This window comes from Dipodomys ordii, unplaced genomic scaffold, assembly GCF_000151885.1.
Source record: "Dipodomys ordii isolate 6190 unplaced genomic scaffold, Dord_2.0 Scaffold23, whole genome shotgun sequence".
Lineage (NCBI taxonomy): Eukaryota > Metazoa > Chordata > Mammalia > Rodentia > Heteromyidae > Dipodomys > Dipodomys ordii.
In genome coordinates this window covers 1,454,432-1,465,787 of record NW_012267239.1, presented here as the reverse complement: position 1 = coordinate 1,465,787, position 11,356 = coordinate 1,454,432, and the positions used below count along the sequence as shown (strand labels likewise).

Here is an 11,356-nt window from a genome sequence, read left to right as displayed (position 1 = left end):
GTAAGGTAAGCCAGGTGATGGATGTGATAATTGTCTTTATTGTAGTAATCATTTCACAATGTTTACATATATCAAATCATCACATTGCCCACCTTAAATATATACAAGCTGATATTTGCTATTTATGTCCTCATAAATCTAGAAAAAGATTTGGAGCCTCTCCGCCTGCTGTATACAATTGTAAGGAGTCACTTCCCTAGCTACATTAAATTATCAACACTGGTTTTTGTTTTCTTTTATTGACATAAAGGAACAATAAAATAAAAAAAATCAAGTCTGAAGTCACCTCTTTAGATCACGTGATGGAATGGCTAGTCTTTCTTTGGAATGTGACAAACCTGGGAATGGAGAAAATGATATTGTGGTGGCTGAGACAAGAGTTCAGGCAAAGTAACCATAGTAAAACACTGCCACAGCCAGGGCAAGGATGGCATTGACATTCACTACATTCCTCCACAAGGGCTTTTCTGACGTGTCTGCGAGCTTCCTCTTCAGGTCTTCTTCCTCTTCTTTTGTCAGCTTGGGTCCTGTCTTCTGCAAGCCACAGAATAAGTCATAGCCTTTCTTGAGACATCCACGAGGTTTCTCAGGAGCATCTGAAACAAGGAAAAATAAGTCACAACAACAGATAGGAAGTCACACATGTCTATGAAGAATGACTACAACCACTTGGAAGAGCCAGAGGACTTCTGGGGGGAAAATATAGATAAAATTGAATATGTAAAAAATTAAAAAAAAAAGCTGGGCACTGGGTGGTTCACACCTGTAGTTCTAGCTCCTCAGGGGGCTGAGATCTGAGGATTGTGGTTCCAAGCCAGCTTGGGCAGTAAAGTCTGTGAAACTCTTAGCTCCAATTAACTACCAAAAAACTGGAAGTAGAGCTGTGGTTCAAGTGGTAGGTGCTAGCCTTGAGCAAAAGGAAAAAAAAAAGCTCAGAGACAACTCCTAGGCCCTGAATTCAAGCCCCAGGAATGGCACCAAAGAAAAAACTTGCATGGTATAAATCAGAATATGCCAAAGATTTGTACCTGTTATCACAGATGGCTTTACCTCTTTAATATACAATGGATTTTTAAAAAACAAAAAAGAAAGGGCTGGGAAGGTGGCTCAGTGGTAGAGCGCTTGCCTTGCATGCATGAGGCCCCTGGGTTCGATTCCTCAGCACCACATAAGCAAAAAGAAAAAAAGTGGCGCTGTGGCTCAAGTGGTAGAGTGCTAGCCTTGAGCTGAAGAGCTGAGGGACAGAGCCCCACAACCGGACCCAAAGAAAAAAAAATACCATCAACAACCCAATTTGAACATACTAGGGAGATAAGAAATAAACTGAAACATAAAAAAGAGCAAAAGGTTTCTCTTTATGAGTGTGAAACCCAGGGTCTTGCACTTGTTAAGCAGGTGTTGTTCTGCTGAGTCGTGCCTCCAGTGCTGTTTTGTGTCATTATTTTTGAGACAGGATCTTGTCTGCCTGGGTGAGCATCAGGACCATGATTTCTGCTTCTTTTAGGCTTCCTCTGATTGCTGGGATGACAGAACATGCCTCTGCATTGAACTTCCCTCTCTTTTTGGCCTGGGTCATCCCAGAGCCACAATGATTCCAGTTTCAGCTTGCCCTGTGCTTTCGGATGACAGGCACATGCTACAGCATTCATTTGTGGGTTGAGAAGGGATTCTCACAAACTTTTAGGAGCTGTATGGCCTTTAATTTCAATTCTCCCATTATCAAACTCTCAAGTAGCTCAGATTACAGGCTTAAGTCACCAATGCTGGGGGAAATAGCTTTTAGGCTCACTAAAGAAGAGAGAAATTTACATTCAAATGATACTAAAATGTCACTTTTCATCTATCAGTGTAAAAAATATAAAAGTTTTAGAAGCTATGTTCAAGAGTCTGTATGGAAATAGGCACTGGTACACATTGTTACCTGGAAAGCAGAATTTAATTCTTACAGAGGGGAAGTTGAAGTATAACAAAACTGTGTAGGCATTAATTCTTTGATCCAACAAACTTCTCAAAATTAATGCCAAAGGCATATATAGGCAAAAATACAATAAAAATCTCTATATAAGAATACTGGCTGTAGCACTGGAAAATTTAAGGCATATTTCTTTCTTTGAACCATAGCATCATTTCTGGCTTTTGAGTAATTAATTGGAGATAAGAGTCTCACATGAACTTTTCTTCCCTGGCTGGCTTCGAACCATCTCCCTCAGATCTCAGCCTCCTGAATAGTTAGGATTACAGGTATGAGCCACTGGTGCCTGGCTATGCCTAACTTTTAAAACATATTTTTAAACTCAGATATATAGGGGGAAAATCATAGTAAAAGTAGACTATACTTAGGGGAAAAAAAAGATTCTTAAAGGTCATTACTTGCTTAGAAGAGAGGGTAGAAATTAATGACCCCCTCCATCCCGCCCAAGAACAAACCAAGTAATATAAATGGAAAGGTACACAAGCAAGATAAAAAGGATAATGAAATAAATAAAGAAGTTACTTTGCACCTGTGAGTGAAAATAGCAAAATTAAACTCTCTGAAAGCTGTTGAATAATAGCGGGTAGGAGGTATGGGAAAAGTGAGAGTAAGAGAGTGTGTGTATTTGTCAATGTGTTTTAAGTATTGTATATTCTTGTGTGAAACACTACAGTAATTCCTCTGGACAACTGACATACACTTAAAAAAAAGAATGGCAGGAATATTAAACCGTGAGCACCAGTGGCAGAGAGGGAAGGTGAATGAAAACAGTGAAGGAGCGTGAATATGGTGAAAACATTTTATAAATGTGTATGAATATGGAACACTGAAGCTTGTTGAGATTGGCTTAGGAAGGGAGAGGCAATGAGAGAGAGAGAGAGAGACAGAGAGAGAGAGAGAGAGAAAGTGATGGAAGGGTTGAATCTGATCAAAGCCTAGTGTTTGCACATATGGGAACATCAAAATAAAAGCCTATGTCAGGGTCAGGTGGCTCACACCTGTAATCCTAGCTACTCAGGATTCTGAGATCTGAGGATCACAGTTCCAAGCCAGGCCAGACAGGAAAGGCTAAGGCACTCTTATCTCCAATAAACCACTCAGAAAAACCCGAAAATGGAGCTGTGGCTAAAGTAGTAGAGCACTAGCTTTGAGCAAAGATGTTCAGGGACAGCACTGAGTTCAAGCCCCAGGACTGCCACAAAAATATATAAATAAATAAATAAGTAAATATATACATAAACAAATGCCTCTCATACCACTAATTGATGCTTATTAAAGTGTAAGAAAAAAGAAAAGTAGAATCATAAAAATAACAAGTAAAAAACTCATTTTTTGAAAAAGTAAAGTAGGCCAGTCTTCAGGAAGGCTTATCAAGAAAAAAGGAAAGTCATAAAAATTATATTAAGAATTTAAGGAGGGACAGAAAAAGCAGGAAGTCAATATAAAGAACTGTATGTCAGTAATATATGTCTAATAAATAGATGAAATTCTGGAAATAGGTGATTGAAAAACTGAGAAACTTTAAATGCATAGTTACATAGTCATTGTATAAATTTGATCAGTAATGAAGATATGCTTTCTGCCCCCAAGGCTGAAGACAGAAAATTGTATTATTGGAAAAATATCAAACTCAATGGGAAAAGTGGTAATATTACAGAGGTATTTCCTTAAATGGATTATTTTGTGCTGGACTCAAGTCTTTAATCCTAGCTACTTGGAGGCTGAGAATAGGAGGATCATGGAATGAGACCAGCTCAGGGGAAAAACATTCATCATTCTCCATCCCAACAGAAAAAGCTGGGCAACGATGGTGAAGATTTGTCATCCCATCTATGGTGGAGGGATAAATAGAAGCGTCATGGTCCAGAGGCTAATGATGGCATAAAAGCTATCAAAACCAAAATGTAAACCAAGTTGTTACCTTCCTCAATGCCATCATTATCTTCTTCCTCCTTTTTCTCTTCTGTGTCCAAATCGATTCGTTCCTCTGTACTGTTTCGAAGAGTCCAGCACAGGCGATACAACTGGCCAGAGATCATGCACAGAACATTCATGAAAAGCAAATGGGCCCAGTAATTGAATGGTAACTTTGTTATATCATTTATCAAATTAAACTGGACCACAGAGTATGGGTCATAAGGAAAAGAGTTCCCTCAGCTCTGCTCATGTACCAAAATGCACTAAGCATTTAAAATAATTGTTGTTTTTAATTTTTTTTGCCAGTCCTGGGGTTTGAACTCAGGGTCTGAGCATTGTCTCTGAGCTCCTTTTGCTCAAGGCTAGTGCTCTACCACTTGAGCCACAGTGCTGCTTCCAGCTTTTTTTCTGAGCAGTTTATTGGAGATAAGAATCTCATGGTCTTTCCTGCCTGGCTTGGCTCTGAACCACAATCCTCAGATCTCAGCCTCCTGAGTAGCTAGGATTACAAGCGTGAGCCATTGATGCCTAGCTTCTTTTGAAAATATTAAAAAAAACCCTTCCAAATATATTCTGAAAACTCCTACATTCTGGATCTACAATTTTAGAAAAGTTGAAGATTAAGTTAACCCACATGACGCTCTGGCTTCACTCATTGCTCTTGTCATCCAACAGATAGTTGCAACCTCACTATTACTCTCTGTTTAGTGACTACTTACCTTTCACTTAAGGTTTTATGTGGCAAATGATAATTGTATACATTTGTGGCATGGAGAGTGCTAATTTTGTATATGAGTACAAATGTGTCATCATTTTGTATTTTCTTTATGTTGGGTGCCTTTACATTTTATTGCTTCTCTCTTAGTTCTTTACGAAATGTATAAATAAGTTGTGGACTAACTGAAGTTAATACTCCTCTGTAATTTATTTTGGTTATCTGTTATCTGAACTCCTTCCTACTTCCACATCTATCCTCCAATAACTAGTGGTTTCTACTACCATTTTAAAAAATAGCTTCTCTCTCTCTTTCTCTCTCTCTCTCTCTGTGTACTGGAGATTGAATTTAGGGCCTGGTCACCATCTCTTAGCTTTTTTGCTCAAAGCTAAGTCTCCACCACTTGAGCTACAGCTCTACTTTTGGCAATTTTTTTGGTGATTAAGTGAAGACAAGAGTCTCCTAGATTTTTTTCTGCCCAGGCTGGCTTCAAACTGTGATCTCATATCTCAGCCTCTTGAGTAGCTAGAATTCTTGGTGTGAGCCATCAGTACCTGATTGGCACTTTTTTTTTTTGTCAGTCCTGGGGTTTGAACTCAAGGCCTGGGTGCTGGCCCAGAGTTCTTTTGCCCAAGGCTAGCACTCTACCACTTTGAGCCACAGTTCCACTTCTGGTTTTCTGGTGATTAATTGGAGATAAGAATCTCAAGGACTTTCCTTCCTGGGCTAGCTTTGAACCACAATCTTCAGATCTTAGCCTCCTGAGCACAATACTGAATACACTGTTGCATCCCACATACTTCCCATATGTGAATTGTCCAGTAGATTGACTGGATTCTTATCACCTAGGATCTTCTAATTCTGAGAGTGCCATGGCTCCATTGACCTGTGACTTCTGTACCAGTTGTAACTTTAGAAGAAGAGGAACTCTGACTTCTGAATGAGCATCTAGTCATAGCCCATACTCACATGTACATCAGGGATGGGTTTTGTTAGGAGAGAGACTCCCAGGATGACTAGCACGGACACAGAAAAGGTAAGGATGGCAAAGTACAGATAGTGCACTCCACAAATGATCTTGGGACAGTTACTGGCAGCCAAGCAAGTCCCGGTTCCGTAGGAGAACTCTGCGATCATGCGAATCAGACCCATCACAAGTCCGACCATTAGACCCCAGAATGCTCCCTGAAAAAAGAAACAAGGACAAAGCCAGAGTGTTTAGAAAAGATGAGAAAATCATTCTGGTAAGTCACAGTGATCACCTCTCCTGCTTTCTCAGTTAAGGATTACGAAGTGGTGGATCTGAGGGAACAAGTTACTCAAATAGGGAAAGGGGCTGCCTCTGGTGCCTGAATACTATGGTTGTACTGTGATTCTCTGGTTCTTGTATCCTGTTGTCAACCAGGACCTAGGCTGAAAGTTTTCCTGGCCTTTTGTTTTGTAGACAGATTAAAAACTTGTGATTGTATGCATGTACGTATGTATATATGTATGCATGTATGTATCTATATATTTACCTAGTACCAGATGTAGGGCTGGCACTAAGGGCATTGTCCTTGAGCTTTTTATGCTCAAGACTACCAGTTTGAGCCACAATATAATTTCTAACTTTTTGGTGGTTAATTGGAAATAAAAATCTCATGATTTTCCTGCTTGGGCTGGCTTTGAATGGTTATCTTCAGATCACAGCTTTCTTTTCTTTTTTTTTTTTTTATTGGTCGTGGGGCTTGAACTCTGGGCCTGGGCGCTGTCCCTCAGCTCTTCAGCTCAAGGCTAGCGCTCTACCACTTGAACTACAGTGCCACTTCCGGTTTTCTGAGTGGTTTATTGGAGATAAGAATTTCACAGTCTTTCCTGCCTGGGCTGGCTTTGAACCGAGATCCTCAGATCTCAGCCTCCTAAGTAGCTAGGATTACAGGCATGAGCCACCGGTTCCCCACTTAGATCACAGCTTTCTGAGTAGCTAGGATTACAGATGTGAGCTACCAGTGCCTGGAGATAAAAAAACAAACATTTCTTTATTGTGTGTGTGTGCGCGTGTGCACACAAGCACGTCCATGTGCATGCATGTGCTGGTTTTGGGCTTGAACTCAGGGCTTGGATGCTCTCCCTTTTTTTGCTCAAGGCTTGTACTCAACCACGAGAGTCACAGCTCCACTTTGGCTTTTTTGGTGGTTATTTGGAGATAAGAGTCTGACTGGGCTTTGAACCATGATTCTCAGATTTCAATCTTTTGAGTAGCTAGGATTACATGCCTACACCATTGGTGACTGGTTCTTGTGATTTATTTTGTAGAATTAATAGAACTCTACAAATTTATGCTACCCAACTTGCAGAGTAGTTATTAAGCAGTTTTGAGAGTTCCATGGTCTGACAATTAAGCATATTTACTTTCTCTGAGAGACGATGGGAATTGGGATGGGAGGTGTGGCTCAGTTAGTAGCATGTTAGCCAATGAGGGACAGCATCAGGTACTGAGTTTGAGTCCCAGCCTCAGACCTAAAAAAACAAAACAAAACAACTATGGTGTCTGGAAACATGTGTCCCTTTGTTGCTTTGTGCAAGATTTTATATTTTAGGCAAAAAAAAATGTTTGTATGAAGGAATTCTGAGTCTGGATCACCAGATCCCACTTATTAAAATAATGTGTGAAAGCACATAGATATGAATTACTCTGCATCTGTTACCTCATTGGAAAATCATCAGAATAAGGCTCACATCTAGGAATAATAACAAGATTAAATACATGGCCAACAACAGTCAACTATTTATAGAACAGTTAATTACATGTCAATAGCTATTAGCCTTTTGAATCTTTGTGTGGTAGATTTTCTTCCTAGCATTTCATATATGTTATCTCTTTTAGTCCTTACCGCAGACCCATAGGTAGGCTTATCTACCTATATAGGTAGGACTGCTACAATTATCTTCACTGAACTGAAAGTGAGGTCATTTGTTTTGGAACACTGTATGACCAGGTGATAGAGGCACCATTCAGCCTGATAATTTACCTCCTGAACTTGCTGTGTTCCTCAGCACTGTCCTGCCTATGGACTTAATATTTTGGAAGAAACAGAAAGGCTGTAAGATGTATAAATGGAGAGAGTATAAATGGAAAGGATCTTTGCACCTTAGTAAGAATGAGGAATTGTGGTGACTGCAGCTGAAAATGAGCTAGGACTTGAATTGTAGAAGTAGGGCAGAAAGCATGAATGTGGCTCCCTCTGTAACTAAGAGATTTTTTTTCTCACTCCAACAGGGAGAGTTCCCCACTTTTCACTTACCTGTTCATTGACTCTTTTGCAGAAGATGGCAAGCAGAAAGACAGCTGCAATGGGAGGCCCCAGGTAGCTGGAAATTGATTCTGTGTAATGGATCAGCTGCCCACCTTGAGAGACCTCTACTAAGGGGACCCACAAGATGCTGGTGACAATTAATACAATGACAAATATCCTGGTAAGAAAGCGAAATGATTTCAATATGAAACAGAAACATTAGAGGGACTTCCACTGGACTTTAGTTTGAGAATTTATTTTTGTGTCAGTTATTGGTTTCAAAACAAAAATCAAGCTCCTCGATTTGACACTGTGGGCTTTTGCTAAAGGATTATCCATGAGTATAAAAGAATTACTTGAGCCAGGAACCAGTGGCTCACACCTTCAAGTCCTAGCCACTCAAGAGGCTGAGGAGTAAGCTGGAGGATTGTAATTTGTAGCCAACTTTGGCATGAGATTTCATCTCCAAAATAACCAGCAAAAATGCCTGACTGGAGGTGTGGCTCAAGTGGTAGAGTACCAGCCAAGCAAGCAGGCCAGATGAAGTACAAGGTCCTAAGTTCAAACTCTGATACCAGACCAACAAAACAAAAAACTCAAACAGCAAGAATGCCAATTGCTTGTCTATCATATTCATAATAACTTCATCTGTGATATTAAATGCCCACTCATAAAACAGCTCAAATGTCATCTATTAACAACTCTAGTGAAACAAATAAACACTATGTTAGTTTTATTACTGAGCAATTATTTGAATAAAAAAGAAAACAGACTCTCCTTTATTCCTTTATTCCTTCCTTGATGGACACTAAGTTTGTTTTTATAGTAAGAATTAAAACAATGGTTATATATTGTAGAATGTTGGGTAAACTGACATGGAATAGTAATTTGTGCATTTTATTCTCTCAGTACTCCAGTAGATTAAAGCATTGGTTAAAACACTGGCTAGTGGAAGCCCAGTTGCTGGTAGTTCATGCCTGTAATCCTAGTTACTCAGGAAACTGAGATCTGAAGATCAAGGTTCAATGTCAGTCCGGGCAGGAAAGTCCATGAGACTCTTACCTCTAATTAACCATCATAGAAAGCCAGAAGTGGAGTTATGGCTCAAGTGGTAGAGATCCATTCTTGAGTGAAAAAGTTCAAGCCCCGTACTGGCACAAAATAATACTGAATGGTGGCAAAAGACTATTAGAAAATCCTAGTGTCCAAGGAGCATTACTTTACCTACTCATCTTTACCTTCCTCCCTCCCTTCCTCCCTCCCTTCCTCCCTTCCTTCCTTCCTTCTTTCCTTCCTTCCTCCCTTCCTTCCTTCCTTTCTTCCCTCTCTCTCTTTACTTTTCTAAGTTGCAGTATCTTCTGCGCTTGTTGTGTAAATAAATGAACAAAACTAGCTTACTAGACTATGTGTAGAAGGTCATTACTTGAAACAGAGACGTGGTGGTAAGTAGGGTAGATGGAGGAATGAGCCTCAGAGGACTCATGCTAATTAGTGGGACTATTATATCTTGAGCCTCTTGAAAGCCAGCTAGCACTTTCTCCAGGATAGCAACAAAGCTGTGTAATCTTCTTTTCCTAAAATGTTTGTTCAGAGTCAAGATCTAAGAGTCAAGGCCTTTTGCATTTCCCATTCCAAGTGTTTCATGTACTAGAGCAAAATCTTTAAAAAGGAGGGTTTTGTGGGGGAAGGTTTAGGGAAAATAATGAAAAGGGTGAAAATAACGAAGATGCATTGCATGTAGAAATTGATTTGTTGCCTTCTCAACAAACTTTTGGCCAATCAACTTCAACAATTCATCCAAACAATCATACACCACGATCAAACAGGATTCATTTCAGGGATGCAAAGCTGGTTCGATATAGGAAAATCAATTAATATAATTCATCACATCAACAAGAGCAAGGATAAGAACCACATGGTTATCTCAACAGATGCAGAAAAAGCATTTGACAAGATCCAACACCCTTTTATGATGAAGGTTCTGGAAAAATAAGGAATCCAGGGAACATTCCTCAATACAATTAAGGCTGTATATGACAAACCTACAGCCAGCATTATACTTAATAGTGAAAAACTAAAGCCATTTCCTCTTAACTCAGGAATGAGACAAGGATGTCCACTATCTCTACTTCTCTTCAATTTAATATTAGAATGCCTAGCAACTGCAATAAGACAAGATGCAAACATAAAAGGGATCCAAATAGGGAAAGAAGAAGTAAAACTCTTCCTCTTTGCAGATGACATGATCTTGTATTTAAAGAATCCCACGGACTCAATTCCCAAATTACTCCAGCTGATTCAAAACTTTGGCAAAGTAGCAGGGTATAAAATTAGCCCTCAAAAATCAATGGCTTTTCTGTATGCCAACAATGAGAAAAGCGTGGCTGAAATCAGGAAAGCAACTCCATTCGTAATAGTCCCACAAAAAAATAAAATACCTAGGAATTAACTTATCCAAAGAAGTGAAGAACCTCTATGATGATAACTTTAAAAACCTGAAAAAGAAATCAAAACAGAACTTAGAAAGTGGCAAAACCTCCCATGCTCCTGGATTGGAAGGATCAACATGGTAAAAATGGCAATACTTCCCAAGGCTAGCTACAAATTCAATGTGATACCTCTCAATATTCCAACCTCATTCTTCAAGGAAATAGAAGAGGCAATCCAAAAATTCAGGTGGAACAATAAAAGACCCTGAATAGCAAAAACAATCCTTAGCAGAAAGAACAGTGCTGGAGGAATATCAATACCAAATTTCAAACTCCACTATAAAGCCATAGTAATCAAAACAGCTTGGTACTGGCACAAGAACAGACCTCAGGAACAATGGAATAGAATTGAAAACCCAGAAATGAACCCACAGACGTATAGCCATCTAATCTTTGATAAGGGAGCTAAAAAAATAGAATGGAAGAAAGACAGCCTCTTCAGCAAATGGTGCTGGCAAAATTGGTTAATCACTTGTAGAAAACTAAAGTTAGATCCTTGTATATCACCCTGCACCAGAATCAATTCCAAATGGATCAAAGACCTCGGAGTCAAACCAGACAGTCTGAAACATTACAGGATGGAATAAGAGAAACCCTAGGTCTCCTTGGCACAGGCCAAAATTTTCTTGCTAGAGACCCAGAAACACAACAAATCAAAGAAAGGTTGGACAAATGGGACTGCGTGGCAAAGGACATAGGTAGCAAGATCAATAGAAAGCCCACGGATTGGGAGAAGATCTTCACTAGCCGTACAACAGACCAGAGTCTCATATCTAAAATATACCTGGAACTCAAAAAATTAAATCCCCCAACAACAAATCCTCAAAGAAACAACTGTCCAATAAGTGGGCTAAAGACTTAAAGAGAAACTTCTCTGAAGAGGAAAGAAGGATGGCCAATAGACACATGAAGAAATGCTCAACTTCCCTAGCCATAAAAGAAATGCAAATCAAAACAGCATTGAGACCACCTCACTCCAGTTAGAATG

General features: G+C 39.5%; 1 protein-coding gene across 2 annotated transcripts in view; it reads right to left on the bottom strand.

Annotated features, from left to right (window-relative positions):
- Positions 1-381: 381 nt before the first annotated feature.
- LOC105984232 (low affinity sodium-glucose cotransporter-like) overlaps positions 382-11,356 on the bottom strand; it is a 49,290-nt gene continuing 38,315 nt past the window's right edge. For both annotated transcript variants that reach the window (XM_013014341.1, XM_013014339.1), the window contains 4 exons: positions 7,889-8,057; positions 5,574-5,789; positions 3,894-3,996; positions 382-596 (listed from right to left, as the gene is read on the bottom strand). In XM_013014341.1, the coding sequence (XP_012869795.1) occupies positions 382-596; positions 3,894-3,996; positions 5,574-5,789; positions 7,889-8,057 (703 nt within the window). The remainder of the gene's footprint in view (positions 597-3,893; positions 3,997-5,573; positions 5,790-7,888; positions 8,058-11,356) is intronic.